The following is a 15,219-nucleotide window of genomic DNA, read 5'->3' on the forward strand; positions in this document are numbered from 1 at the left end:
TGTCTTCCCTGTACTGATTCTAGAATACACCTGCAGAAAGCTTCCAATTACATCCCATATATTTTTGACTGACTTGTCCTAGTGTTGGGGCACTAGCTAGGTTATTCCTAATAATTTACAGCAACTTTTGCCAGGAAATGCCCTCACCTAATATGGAGTTCACTCCTTCCTGCAGCCAATTTGTTACCCAATCAGTGAACGTCAACTATTTTGCTTTCGCCAATGGCGATCCAGGACGTCCAGCCCCTTGGCGTGAAGGCGGTACCTTTGGAAGTCAGTGTGCGTGTTATCTACGTTCTGGTGGGCGTGGCTTCGCTTAAAATGCAAATAACTAACCCTCTCCAAAGTCTCAGCACCGCCTATCAACACTAGGCTACCCCCCCCCCCCCCACTCTGTGCTTCTCAATGATCACTTCCGGGTCCCCGCAGTGTATAGGAAGTAGGCCCGGTGTGTGATGTTGTCACCAGAAGAATTCTAATTCCAGACTGCTGTATGTGGCTGTAAGAATGGAGGGGCGCACTACCTATGAGGATTACCCCTACCCTGTAGTCTTCTTGCCACCCTATGAGAACCCCCCAGCCTGGATCCCCCTGCAGGAGGTGAGTGTTATGGAAGAAACTTTCCCAGCACAATCTCTATCTTTATATTTTCTTCCAGATCACTGCTTATGGAGCAGAACAATGTTTACATCTCTATGGATCTGTTCATTCCACTATAACATTGTCAATACTAAATGCAGGAAAGCAAATAATACTTTCTAGATTGTAAGCTCTTCGGGGCAGGGTCCTCTTCTCCTCCTGTGTTACTGTTTGTATTTGTTATTTGTAACCCCTATTTACTATACAGCGCTGCGTAATATGTTGGCGCTCTATAAATACTGTTTAATAATAATATTAATTCTGTATTTGAGGGATATTATAGTCTGGAAATGTTTATTCTCTGAAAAAAAAAATAAAAACAAAAGATATAGACAGGTTGGTGATTGGGGGTTAATAAAGGGTTAAAAAGGAATACCTTGGACTCTTTATATTTCCTTATTGGGTTTCTGTATCTTCTTCTGTCAGTTGCTGTCATTGTTTGCTCACATGGGTGTTTGGGGTCATTACTGCTTCCTAACCGCTGATAATGGGCAGTTACTGGCCAGAGGCCCCCCATACAAGCAATTACTGGCCAGAGGCCCCCATATATGCAGGTACTGTCCAGCAACCCCACATACGGGCAGGTATGGACTGGCGGCCCCTCATATGTCCCGTTTTTGTCGGGCGGCCCCCCATACAGGCAGTTACTGGCCAGTGGCCCTTCATACGGGCAGTTCTTGTCTGGTGGCCCCCTATTTGGGCAGGCACTGACTGACAGTCCCCTATATGGGCAGTTACCGGTGGGCAGCCCCTCATACGGGCAGTTACTGGGGGGGCGGCCCCCCATACGGGCAGTTACTGGCGCACGGCCCCCCATATGGGAAGTTACTGACTGTCTGCCCCCATAGGGGCAGTTACTGACTGTCTGCCCCCATACGGGCAGTTACTGACTGGCTGCCCCCATACGGGCATTTACTGGCAGGTTTCCCCCCATACAGGCATTTACTGGCAGGTTACTGACTGGCAGCCCTTCATATGGGCAGTCACTGGCGGGCGGCCCCCCATACGGGCAGTTACTGGCGGGCGGCCCCCCATACGGGCAGTTACTGGCGGGCGGCCCCCCATACGGGCAGTTACTGGCGGGCGGCCCCATTAACGGGCAGTTTAACGGGCAGTTACTGGCGGGCGGCCCCATATACGGGCAGTTACTGGAGGGTGGCTCCCCATACGGGCAGTTACTGGCGGGCGGCTCCCCATACGGGCAGTTACTGGTCACCAGTCACCACCACCTGCCCTGGCTGAATATTTAAACCAACATGACCACTAGCAGGTTGTTGTTCACCTAGAGCCCAGTAGAGGCCGCCAGTGACACTATGCAAATAGTTACAATGTTGCAATGAATGATCAGTGGATTGGAAACAATGTATCATCTGTGTGCCCCTCCCCCTCCCATAGATTCCCATAATCTCATACATCACTGAGAATTCTATGACACAAATACACGATGATTGAAATGGAAAACATAGATTTTATTGGTCATGCACTGACAAAACAAAACATTGAACCTCCCTGACCGGTGAAATAATAGCATTTAACATCTTATTATAGCCGTGGCTATAATATATTCTAATTTAATGCATTACACAGGCATGGGTCAGTGTTGTCACCATCAGGAAACCCACCGTGACATTTTCCATGGGGCCATCACTGGAGTGGAAGTCAGGTTCACCTCGGCTTTGATGTTTACAGCAGCCCATATTGATGTATATGGTACATTGGTACATTTTATCATCATTAGATATCTGGGTGATTCTGTTTTTTTTTTAATTTCATATTTATGAATAATGATCATTGTTTGTTGTCTTCACAGCGAATCTACAGCTCAGATTATAACAATGAGCTCACACGTTTCCTACCTCGCTCTATCCTGCTGAAGAAGCCTCCAGGAGCCCAGGTGAGTGATCATCTTCTGTGTTGTGTGTTTGGAATCACCTGTACCTCAATACCTAGAACACTGTTTTTGTCAGAGCTATGCTAGGCATGTGTGTGTGGGGGGGGGAGTAGCTGAGACATCATCACTGTGCTGTACATTATCTGAGCAGATCTGTAGTGGGAGGGGCCTCTGAGCTCCACCCTCTTTAGGCTTCCTGCAGAAACCTACAGGAGGGGGTGGAGCCAAGACCAGTCACTCTAAAAAGACAGTGACTGGTCTGTATTACAGGAAGCTCTTGCACAGAGGTAAACTATTACACTGGGTTACTGTACAGATCTGTAGGAAATACACAAAGCACACAGAGATATTAAAAATAATACACATGACCTAGAGAATATTTACTTATCCGGGAGTTTGACTTTAACATAGCTATAACAAAAAAAAATGTCTGCTTGTCTAGCTACATGTTGTCTCTATTGGAAGCTGGTGTGACAGGGTGAGGGTGCTGTGTGTGTCTCCATCCAATCAGATATTTATCATTTTATATTTGCAGCTGGGATTTAATATCAGAGGAGGGAAGGCATCTCAGCTCGGGATCTTCATATCTAAGGTATGCAGCTTTCTGTTGGTCTAATAATTTTATTTTTGGGAGAATTCAGGCTCCACTCTGATTGTGTTAGGCAGGTTCATTCATTTTGTTTCCTAACGAACAGTAGTCACAAATTTCCCTACAATGGAACTGAAGCCAACCCAGTACAATTGTCTATTTCCTGTGCCCAGTAATTGTTCTCAAAATCTCCCCTGCACAGAGCCCTGATCCCATGCCTACTGAACACCTTTGGGATAAATGGGAATGGTGAGCCAGGTCTTCTCATCTAAAGTCAGGACTGACCTCACAAATCCCCACGATCAGTACCTGACCTTACCAATGGTGGCAAATTCCCACCATTAGTACCTGACCTCACCAATGGGGGCAAATCCTCACTATCAGAACCTGACCTCACCAATGGGGGCAAATCCCCACCATCAGCACCTGACCTCCCCAATGGGGGCAAATCCGCAAATCCTCACTATCAGTACCTGACCTTCCCAACAGGAGCAAATCTTCACTATCAGTACCTGACCTCCCCAGTAGGGGGAAATCCTTACTATCAGTACCTGACCTCACCGATGGGGGCAAATCCTCACAATCAGTATTAAACCTCACCAAGAGGGGGGAAATTCTAACAGGCACCCTTTTGTGGATTTTCAGAAGAATGGAGGATATTATAGGAAGGCAAATCGATACTAAAGACCATGGTGCTTGGGGAGGGGGTTTACTCCATATTAATTGCTTTATGGGGGAAATTAGCAACTCCATATGACTGACTATATAGAGGGGGGGGGGGTTACTCAATAATCATGCCCATGGTTTTTTAATAGGACGTCCAACAAAGTATTGGCTGAGTGCCCACAGACTTTTCTCTAGGTACTGTATGAGAAGGACTGTAGGAAGAGTTACTAACTACTAACATATTGCAGTAGAAAACATCATACATGTTAGATTCCTTATATCAATTTGTGTTTTTATAATGTTATGTCTCGGTATGCAGGTCATCCCTGACTCTGATGCTCATCGTGCTGGCCTGCAGGAAGGAGATCAGGTGCTCACTGTGAACAATGTGGATTTCCAGGATATAGAGCACAGCAAGGTACGGAGACAACACCAAAGAGGGAAATCTGAAAATGGGAGCTAAACTAACAAACTCATTTCCTGTCTGCGTTATTCCTTTCATGTGGTTTTTGTGTATTTTTGGACATGATTTTATTTTCTTTGATAATGATGCGTTACATTATTGGTGAAGCTAAATCTGTTAATATTTTGTCTTCTCTGGTTCCTCTTCCACCCCCCTAGCAACATAATAAAATAAAATTCCCATCCCTGGAAATAATGTAGATAGGAATGTGATTCTCTTGGATTCTATGCACAATTCTTAGGGCGCAGAACCCTTTTTATGCATCTTTTTCTTTCTTGTAGGCTGTGGAAATATTGAAAACTGCCAGAGAGATCTACATGCAAGTGCGCTTCTTTCCCTACAGTAAGTTGTAGTGAGCAGGGGGCTGTCAGGGTCGGCAGAAGGGGGAACAGGGATTTTATTAGCAGGGCTATAACAGTTGATTATTTGCAGCCAGTTTGAAGGGGACATTTTTATAGCAGAACTAAACCTTATAATTGAAAATAAAATAGAAAACAGGCGGATCCTTTTTTTCAGAAGAGATAGATGATGGTCCTTCCAACTCTCTTGACCACTGCCATCTTCTTCCAATCCTTTTCTGGGAGTCGGAACTTCAGACATCACCCCTCCCTTCTGCAATAAAAATTCTGCCTGCTTGCAATTTTGTAATGCACAATTATAGTACCACTTTAAAATATAAGTGGATTTTAATACAAAACACATTTATTCTTTTCAACCCCCCACTCTTTTCCCTTGACCTAGTTTAACTCACCTTCCACAGATGTATAATTTCCTCAATCCAGTGGCATGACTATATAGAGATGTATTGGCTGAGCTGTTTATATGTGTAGCATATATCTACATATTTTAGTCAGTCATGCTTCTAACTGAATTATTTATTTTTTTGGAAATCCTTTAATGATATTTCAATACTGTAGAATGCAACAATAAATTAAATCAATGGCATACACACAGGGGGATTGTACTGTAGACTGTTCACCAGGCGATCAGAAGTTGTATGGCATTCTTGTTTTGCAGATTATCAGCGGCAGAAGGAGAGAACCGTTCACTAATCTCTGATCTCCATCTTCCTCCTCCGTCCTTGCAAAGCAGCAGCACCACCAATAATGCGATGAACTCCTAAAGGAATATCCATTCGGGTCTAACGTCTACCCGTCATTTGGTGAACTCCACCTCTAATCTGCTGCTGTATTAAAATCGATGGATCTCGTTACATTTGGGGAATGGCTGACTCTGAAATCTGTTAGGTGGTTGGAGAATTTTGCATGACACTACATTCTACTGTCTTTATATAGCAGATATCCCTCACATAAGGAAACCTGAGGAATCTCAGTGGGGAAGGGGGTGGGAGTTTAGGGATTTTACTCATTCCATACAGGTGGTACAAATGTATTTTTATAATGCAGTACTTGGATTCTAAATAAAGTTTATGTACCAAAAATAGTTTACTGGTATGAGCATCCTGTTTTAATACACTGATTAATGTCATGCTATTGTATTTTCAAGGCTAAGTGTCTTTGTAAAGGGGACTTGTACTGCCATTTATGCCACTGCTATAATCTAAAAATTACTTGCCCAGTTTCTTCAGATATTGGGGTTCATGTGATTTCTTTCAGTGCTTTGGGTCACATGACTGTGACAGACACCTCACTGCTTCTATTAGCAGCCAACATCAGGGATTCCAGCTCGGGCTGCAGTGGTGGCCGGAGTGCACTGTTGAATATAGGGGTTTATAGTTGGGGGGGGGGGCACCTTACAAAGGCAAGGACAATTTACCCAGTACAGTCATCTGAGTCCCCCCCAAATATCACACTTTTTAGCAGTGCTCTCTGGTGCTAAGACAAGTAGTATGAATTTTAGATAAAGATCGGACACTAGAAAAAGTTTACCTTTTGGATTTGTAAAATAAAATAAATCTGTAAAATAAACAGGTGGGCGTGAAAACAAATAGATCCTCTCTATTATTTACAGACAGCAGTCAATGTCATCACCATAATCACACTGCAGATAAAATAAATAAAGTAGACTTGTGTGAAGCCGGCATCTGGCCAGCTGATGAAATTCCATCTCTCGAATATACCGCCCCCTCCAATCACCCCTGTACATTATGGATGTAATAATAATATTCCTGATGAAACCAAAGAATCCTGGAGCAAGAAAGTGCTGGAAAGTGAAGAAGTGATCCTTGATATAAGCATTAGGAAAAAATGGTAAGGGCCAATTCAGTAAATCAGAAAAAAAATCTGATTCTCTTCAACAAAACGACCATCACAGGGTTTCATGCACGAGATCAGGACCCTGAAAGGGTGAGTCCAGGTACACTGGTGAAGATATTTGATTGGTCGATGTATAGCATTTTTACCCCTCCCCCATTGTCACGCTCCTATAGTACTAGGGCACCTCAATCACCCCCGTCACCCTATAATACTAGAGCACCCCAATCACCCTCCCATAATACTAGAGCACCCCAATCATCCTTCTATAATACTAGTGCACCCCAACCACCCCCCTATAATACTAGAGCACCCCAATCATCCTTCTATAATACTAGTGCACCCCAATCACCCCCTATAATACTAGTGCACCCAAATCACCCTCCTATCATGTTAGTGCACCCCAACCACCCCCCTATACCACTGGAGCACCCAACCACCCTCCTATAATACTAGTGCACCGCCCTATACTACTAGAGCACCCCAATCACCCCCTATAATACTAGAGCACCCCAACCACCCCCCTATAATACTAGTGCACCCCAATCACCCTCCTATAATACTAGAGCACCCCAACCACCCCCCTATAATACTAATGCACCCCAATCACCCTCCTATAATACTAGTGCACCCAAATCACCCCCTATAATACTAATGCACCCCAACCACCCTCCTATAATACTAGTGCACCCAAATCACCCTCCTATAATACTAGAGCACCCCAACAACCCCCCTATAATACTAATGCACCCCAATCACCTCCCTATAATACTAGTGCACCCCAACCATCCCCCTATAATACTAGTGCACCCAAATCACCCTCCTATAATACTAGAGCACCCCAATCACCCTCCTATAATACTAGTGCACCCAAATCACCCCCATTGTCACCCCCCTATAATACTAGTGCACCCTAATCACCCCCATTGTCACCCTCCTATAATACTAGAGCACCCCAATTCCCCACCATAGTCACCCCCTATAAGAGCAGGGCAGTTCTTGCTCCCTGTACCCCATATGATCTCCATTTCTTCTCCCTCTCTTCAGATATTTGGAATCTGGTGACAACCCAGTTTAAAGTTTCCCGCGTTGTCACATGACCCCGTCTGTTTTTGTCCTGACCTCGCTTTTCTGACGTCACTTCCGTTTGTTTATTGCTTAGCCGGAAGAGTTTATGTTTGAATTTTCCCGGGACGTCACGTGATTCAGACAATTTCCGGGTCACATTATTTAAATATTTGGAATCCTAACTGCTACACCGGCATAGCAGAGCGAGCTTCTCCGCTGGGATCGGTGGGATTCATCATTCTGACCGGGCTACGGTTATAGCAAGTGAGTGCCCTGTCACGGGAGGTGGGTTGTTAATGGGGCTGAATATTCTTCCACCTACATTAGAGTTATATTTCACCCTCCTGGTATGGTCTGTACACCATAGTGAGACCCTGACGCCATGGCAACTCATAGTTGCCCCTCCATAGGGGAAAGAGAACCTGTTGCTGCTCCCTCCCCCATAGGGAAAGAGACCTTGTGGCTGCATCCCTCACCAATTGTGTGTAAATTCACCCACCCCCTAGATTGTAAGCTCTTCGGGGCAGGGTCCTTTCCTCCTGTATCACTGTCTGTATTAGTCTGTCATTGCAACACCTATTTATTATACAGCGCTGCGTAATATGTTGGTGCTATATAAATCCTGTTTTATAATAATAATAATAATCCCCCCTCTCATAGGGGAAAGAGACCGTGTTGCTAACCTTCTCATCTAGTTTGGACATTGAATTTCCATGTTATCCTGGCCTTTAACTCCCCTTATTACAAATCTTGCAGAGCTGACATTGTTTGCAGCATACTATATTCTCCTCCCCCACCTTGCCCTCTTTTATTCCCTAGGGCAGGGGTGTCAAACTCCTGGCCTGCGTGCAAAATCTGGCTCACAAGGTCAATTTCTTTGGCTGCCTGAAGAGGTTTTAAAAATGAATTGCATCTGGCCCGCCTGCCCGCCACTGCTTTCTGCAGCGAGTAATGTCACTACTACAATTCATGGCATCCCTCGCTTCTATAGAGTAGCAGCCTGTTCGGTTTTATAGACGCAAGTAATGTCGGGAATTGTAGTCTCAGCATCACTCGCATCTATGGAACAGTTTTCTGTATTCTTATCTTTGAAAAGTGTGGTAAGTCAAATCACATATTTTTGCTTAATCACTCTTTATTAAGCTCACTAAGCATAACATTTATGGCTATTTAAATATAGATAAATACAACAGCAGGAAAAAAATGACTTGTGCCATGATGCCAGCAATGAGCGACATAACGTTTACAGTTATTGTACACTTTTTTATATTAACTTACAGACATGGCAATATATCAGAATATAGCAATATACAGAGTAATTCACTTCACATGCAAATGTTATTGAGGGTTTCCTGAGTGCAGTAGACAACTACCGTAGCAACTTATAAGTTTGTTGTTCTAGTAAGCTGGAAGATGATTTTAAAATAAAGAAAAAATAATTTTTATTATATCCCACTGTTTGCAAATATAATCATTCAAATGTTCCCCTTCTGCTGCTGTCTTGGGATCCTCAGCCTTGTGCACAAACATGTATTCTATTCTTTTCTTCTGATCGGCTCTCTGTCGATGTGTGGCCCCGCATTGCACTGTTCTATAGATGCAAGTAATGCAGGGAATTGTAGTAGCGGCATCACTCACGTCTATAGAACAGCTCTCTGCCATTGTAGTTTATACTGACAGGTAAGCTGTAATCATACTTTCTAAACAGTTTTTTACATTTTAGGCAATACCTCTTTGTTTCCATATAAAAATGTTTATTTAATTTGAAGTAAAAACTTCCTCACTTCTTTCAGTAAAAATTTAAGTTTCACCCCAACCCGGTCTAAGTTTTTAATTTTGGCCCTCTGTGTATTTCAGTTTGACACCCCTGCTCCAGGGTTTCCCCAACACTTCTTGTGCCATGGCACATATTTCACGGCACACCAGCAAACATGTCCCATAGGCAGGCTATCTGCCGCCATCCAGTGGAAGTCCCAAGGAAGGGGAAGGGCTTTTTGTAAACCCCACATCCCCAAGAAAGGTAACTTTTACCTGACACTGAATGTTTAAGATAACGCTGGATTTTTAATAAGGGGACCTCCGCATCCTCACCTAGGGAATGAGTACAGAGGTATATAACAGCCATTACTCATTCCCTGAAAGGGTGAAATATACCTATTAAAATGTCTGGTTATTATTTAATGGTGAACAGTTGTTTTATTCATGTGTCTGGTGTACCTGTACTTACCTTTTTATTCTTGCAGGTTATCCCACCACAAGAGGATGATTCCTACAGCTGCACTCATGACAGAAGTACAGCCGATGGGATCCACAGGCACCAGAGGGCAAATGAGGACAAGTGTCCCCATTCACTTCTAGTGCTAATTGGCTGAAGTATCATCAGGATTTACCTTTTCTCATTCAATCAAGGAAAAGGCTGTATGTGGCTACTGCTCCCAGGATCCTTAGCCTTGATTGGCTAGGAAAAGGTAAACCCTGATGGCAATTTTATTATATAAGCGCCAACATATTATGCAGCGCTGTACATTAAATAGGGGTTGCAAATGACAGATGTATACAGACAGTGATACAGGAGGAGGAGGAGAGGCTCCTGCCGTGAAGAGCTTACAATCTAGGAGGTGGGGGAAGTGTCACACAATAGGAGGGGGATATGGAATGGTGGGAAGTAGTTGGGGTTTAGGAGACAGAAGAAGACGGCTAGGTGAGGGTGAAGCATTGGGTTTTGAGGGCTCTTTTAAATGAGCAGAAAGTAGAAGCAAGCCGACGAGGAGACCATTCCAGAGAGTTGGGGCAGCTCTAGAAAAGTCCTGGCGCTGTGCGTGTGATGAGGTTATGAGTGAGGAAGTCATTAGTAGGTCATTGGAGTATTGGAGAGTATTTTTCCATCAGGGCAGAAACATGGTAAGTGAGACGCACAAATGTGAACAAAAAGAAACAAGATCTAGGTAATACGTTTTTACTTGGGATAATTAACAGTTAATTTGGTCCAATATTTCTTGTTGTAGTAGTGTTCATACCCGTGACAAAGTCTATAAATCTTCCTTGTTGGTCATATTAATATATTGTTTTATCTTGGCAGCCTCTTACTCTGCCCCTTCCTTGTGTCCTGCTTGTGTTTTCTTTTATATTTTTAATTCCTGTTGCTGTGAGGGTCAGGTGTTCACAGAATGTGGGCTCTACTGTACAGGTTCATAGCAGGGTGAGTTATAAACTGAGAACAAATAACACACTGGGGTTGCCAGTTCAATTCTGGGTAAGCGGGTGAACCTGACCAATGTAAAATGCATTTTTGGATGAAGCATCTGCATATTTGGCAGCGTCACATTTTATTTATTTATTTTTTCAAGGTGAAGACGATAAATCCTCAGAGCTGTCTTTGCAAAATGGAGGACACCCCCACAAGAACCACCCAGGTGCCATCAGGCACCAAATCTCCACTTCAACGCACGGCACTGAAGGATATCAAGAATGAGCCTGCACTCCCTTCTGGGTCACATGACCCTGTGTGTTTCCGGAAAGGACAGGCGGCATGTGACTCTGAAGGCAAGAGTTTGTTTCCACAACAACTGACAGTGGGAAAAAACAATATGTGTTACGAGGATGACCTTGGCCCTCTAAAGAAAAACACGGACTACCTGCCAAGACCTGCGTGTAATTCAAAGAGTTTCTTATTGTCTAGGGGATCTTTTTTCTCAGACCCAACATCTAACATTGAAAAAAAGGTACCTGACAGTGGGCAGGTCACCCTAAGCTGCACCAATAAATATTTCAGAACACCTACAACATCCAAAGGAAAGGTAAAGAGAAAACTCTCCCCTGTTATAGAGCAGGATATGAATTCCAACATGGTGCTAGGATCTGAGGGGCATACCATGGATGTGGCATGTGGGAATTTAAAAGATGCCAGTTGTAAAAAGCTCCTGGATATTCTACCATATAGAAGTTCTTTTGCTATGGAATGTCAAGAAATAGTAAAGCAGATTAAAGAAAATGACAATCCGTTAAATCCAAAGGACAGTGAAGCGATGGTGTGGGATATTTCATGTATAGATTCTGAACCTCCTCCATATGACGGCACACCCATGAAATCCATGATATCCATGCTGTCTTCAGAAGTTTCTAATGTGTCTTCGTTGTTTGAAGTCAGCCTCCTGGATTTGGAGAAAACAAACATGCAGCTGCCGGACATTAACTCATTGGACTGCAGCAATAAAAAGCACATTGACTCGGTTACTGAAGGGATTTTTTATACAGGGGATAAAAAAGATGAAGGCTGTGCTATAAAGAGGCGGAAAATGGAGCCTTCACCAATTGACAAAGCAGTTACGTTTCAGTGCCAGTCTACAAACTCCTCCACTGGTAACCTCAGCACAGCAGCTGGATTTAGGCAAATCCCGACATCCCCTTGTGAGAGAATCCCTTTAAATGCTTCCCAAATAATAGAGGAGGATGGGGTGTGTAACATACCAACTTACTTGAAATATGAAGAGGCTGATACTTTACATGCTAATCAAGTGGATCAGGATATCAGATGTCAATGGCCAGCACAGGCAAGGCAGGAAGAAGGAAACAAGCCGTGTGCTAACACTACCCAGGAGATCTATCAGCCAGCAAATTTGACCCAGGATATTGAACCTGCACCTCAGCAACTGAACACTACTGAGTTGGGTGACATTCTGCAAGACATTATCCAGGTCACTAAAGAGGATTGTAAAGCAAATACGACTATAGAGATAAAAGTGGTACCACAACACACTGAGATCAATAATGCAGCCAATTCCACTTGGGATGTGCTGCCAAATTCTGTGAAACCTCTGAATCCTGAAAAATTGTTACTCGATATTACCCAGGTGATAGAACCAGAAACTGTTACCAATATCACTCATGACATCATATCCATCCATGATAGTATAGCCAATACCACTAAAGTGATAGAACCAGAAACTGTTACCAATATCACTCATGACATCATAACCATCCATGATAGTATAGCCAATACCACTCAAGTGATAGCACAGCATTCTCTAAATACCACAGAAGAAATTGTATCTGTTCATCATGAGTCAAATTGGTCCGCAAATACCACACAAGTTATCCTACCAGTTCCTGAGGATGCTGGAAACAGGATGCAGGATGAAGGAAAAACTAAAACCAGTGTGACCACAGAGATTATAGCTGTGGCTGACACCGAAGTCACTGCAAAGATAAAAGTCTGCCATAGCCGTACAGAAGAGGATAGCTTTGTGCATGATGGTGACAAACCTGAAATCGTAGCAGAAGTGTCCTTTGGTCCTATACATGGTGATAGAACTTTGGATTCTAACAGCATATCTTCTATGGTTAAGCGTGTTGAATGTCTTGTGCTATCCCCTGAAGAGGTTAAAAACTGTATTGTGTCTCCAAATGTTGTCCAAAATTCGGCGTCAACCTGTGATGTGCTCAATGAGAACAATAAGCTTTCAGGGTCAACAAAGAACTCCTTGAATGTGTCTCACCTTTCTCTCTCCCCTAAAAAGGAAAAAATAACTCCTAATAAAGCAGAGGATATCTGTGTCACTAATGGAGAAGAGCAAGCACCTGCATCGGACACGGCCTGTACTAATGGAGCTCTAGTCAGCACGATTACACAAAGTAAGCCAGCTAGCCTGGAAAATTCAAGAAATACAGAAGAAAATGACATTCAAGGTTGCGGGGTCATTTGTTCCTCCCAGAATAAAGGATTCCCTTTCAAGGCATCAGAGGGTCACTTATTAGACTCTGCGTCCTGCAGTATGATTGAGGAAGAAAATGCCATTGATGTTGGTGTGTTTTCTTGTGACAATCTCTCTTTTGTTACTTCTACACCTGTTACAAGGTTAAACATGTTTCAGAAATCTTGTAAAGTTTCTGAACCTCAGGATCCCAATGTATCACTTGTCTGTAAGATGGAGCCACCCCAAAAGGATCTGTCACAAGACTCTATGACCACACAACCTAAGCTGAAGGCACCAACAGAGAAGAATAAAAGTTGCAAACTTAAAAGTAAAATGGTACTTAAGCTCCCAACCAAAGTACAAAAAACTGTACAATCATCTCAAATGTCTGGCTTACCTAGCATCACTTGCCGCTCTCTAGATATTCTCCAGAAACCTACAGAACAAAATGTGGCAAAAGAAACTGTGCAGACTAAAATTCCATCTAAAGGGATACCTGTTAAGGGGACCCTTAGACCTCCTCTTGCCCAGAAAACTTTGCCAAGAGCTAGTCTGGGAAATGCACAGCAAAAAATTGGGGGGAAAGTGGGGAACATTCCACCAAGCAAGATTATCAGGAGCAGTTTGAGCACTTCAAAAGTGGGCAGTTTGAAGGTTTGTATACATACAAAGCATTGTTTAAATCTTAACTCTATCTTCTATAAGGAGGATGAACAATTGGTAGTTCCATAGACAAAGTTTACAATATGAGCTAGTAATGTATTAAAGAAAACTTTTAATTATGAAAGCAGTGAGGACATACAAATGCCCGCAACAAAAATCTAAAGCTGGGCTTAAAGCAGACCTGAGTCAACCGAGGACTCACCCTTTATATAATGTTCAGGTATGCACATTCAGGCAAACTTGCCTCTTGGTTTGCTTTTATCTAGCAATGGCAGATCCAATCTCCCTATTGCCACCACTGGCAATCTTCTTCCAAATTTTTACTCCTTGGCTATCTGAAGGCCACTGATGATGTATTTCAGGTACTTGCTAGTTAGAATGTATTGGCTCATGGTAGATAATAATGTACATAATTTATTGAGAAGAAATCCAATACACTATCCAGTTTTTATGTTGTCAGACATGTCCTTAAGGAATATCTGAACCCTAATTGTAAAAATGGAAATTGCTATAACTCACCAGTCCTTAGATGTGGTGGCTGCAATTGTTTTCTTTTTAGAAGGGTGTTGGGGGATGTGTGTGTTGGGAGGGTGGATATGTCTTGTAAAACATGGTCTTCAGGCCTAAATTGATAACAAAATATAACCAAAAGGAGTTTGACCTGATGTGTGTTCAATTTGTCAGCCATTTTCACTTTTACAGTTTATCACTGTACCTAGTAATCTTTCTCCTTTCTAATATAAAGCCAAAATCTGCTCCGGTGTCCCATCTCCCCCATGAGTCTTCATCGCATAAAACACGGTCACAGCTATGCGCGCCAAGCAGCAGTGGTGTTTCAAGAACACAGAATGTCAGCGGTCTACTAGTTCCAGCTCCTGGCATACACACGTCTGGTAAGGAGAATTTGGCCGATCAGAGTAGACCACAAAATGAATGAGTATTACATTGAAAAAAAAGACAGAAGTCTGTTAAGGTTAAACACTGGAGAATAAACATATCCCATGCATGCAACTCCCCCACTCTCCAATCGCAGACTCAGACCTGCGATGGGAGAGCTGGTGGGTTCTGACATCATGACATCACTAAAGGGGAAGTTTCTTCCTCTTTGAGTGACACATGGCTCCCCGCCCCACGCACAGTCCGGAGCCAGTAAATTTAGTGGTCGGTTGGCCTGAAAAGATTGGCAACCACTGCTCCAAAGTGCACTGACACAAAGTGCACCCTTGTGCTTTGTAATGACCTTACAGTGAATTGGGAAGAGAGTTCTCTATATGGACCGATTTTTATATATATATATATATATATATATATATATATATATATATATATATATA

At 43.1% G+C, this 15,219-nt stretch overlaps 2 protein-coding genes across 7 annotated transcripts in view; both read left to right on the forward strand.

Annotated features, from left to right (window-relative positions):
* The first annotated feature begins 393 nt into the window (after nucleotides 1-393).
* Nucleotides 394-5,689, forward strand: PDZD11 (PDZ domain containing 11). The gene is made up of 6 exons (XM_072429731.1): nucleotides 394-600; nucleotides 2,450-2,533; nucleotides 3,066-3,122; nucleotides 4,105-4,203; nucleotides 4,530-4,590; nucleotides 5,266-5,689. Exons 1-6 carry the CDS (start codon nucleotides 508-510, stop codon nucleotides 5,298-5,300), a joined length of 429 nt encoding a protein of 142 aa, XP_072285832.1. The 5' UTR covers nucleotides 394-507; the 3' UTR covers nucleotides 5,301-5,689.
* Nucleotides 5,690-7,645: 1,956 nt separating this feature from the next.
* The window catches only part of LOC140344470 (uncharacterized), an 11,788-nt gene continuing 4,214 nt past the window's right edge, over nucleotides 7,646-15,219 (forward strand). For 2 of the 6 annotated variants that reach the window (XM_072431610.1, XM_072431611.1), the window contains exons 1-3: nucleotides 7,648-7,793; nucleotides 9,773-13,876; nucleotides 14,631-14,778. In XM_072431610.1, the coding sequence (XP_072287711.1) occupies nucleotides 10,811-13,876; nucleotides 14,631-14,778 (3,214 nt within the window). In that variant the 5' untranslated portion in view covers nucleotides 7,648-7,793; nucleotides 9,773-10,810. Of the gene's footprint in view, nucleotides 7,794-9,684; nucleotides 13,877-14,630; nucleotides 14,779-15,219 lie in introns of those variants that run through there. The other 4 variants (XM_072431613.1, XM_072431608.1, XM_072431612.1 and 1 more) reach the window with 4 other exon arrangements.

The sequence above is a fragment of the Pyxicephalus adspersus genome, chromosome Z (assembly GCF_032062135.1).
Source record: "Pyxicephalus adspersus chromosome Z, UCB_Pads_2.0, whole genome shotgun sequence".
Classification (NCBI taxonomy): Eukaryota; Metazoa; Chordata; class Amphibia; order Anura; family Pyxicephalidae; genus Pyxicephalus; species Pyxicephalus adspersus.

What these genes read in the sequence shown, in the direction of transcription:
- PDZD11 (XM_072429731.1), top strand. Translation starts at nt 508, where the DNA reads ATGGAGGGGCGCACTACCTATGAGGATTACCCCTACCCTGTAGTCTTC. An exon ending in CCTGGATCCCCCTGCAGGAG is followed by an intron (nt 601 to 2,449) that starts GTGAGTGTTATG and finishes TTGTCTTCACAG; the next exon opens with CGAATCTACAGCTCAGATTA. An exon ending in TCGGGATCTTCATATCTAAG is followed by an intron (nt 3,123 to 4,104) that starts GTATGCAGCTTT and finishes CTCGGTATGCAG; the next exon opens with GTCATCCCTGACTCTGATGC.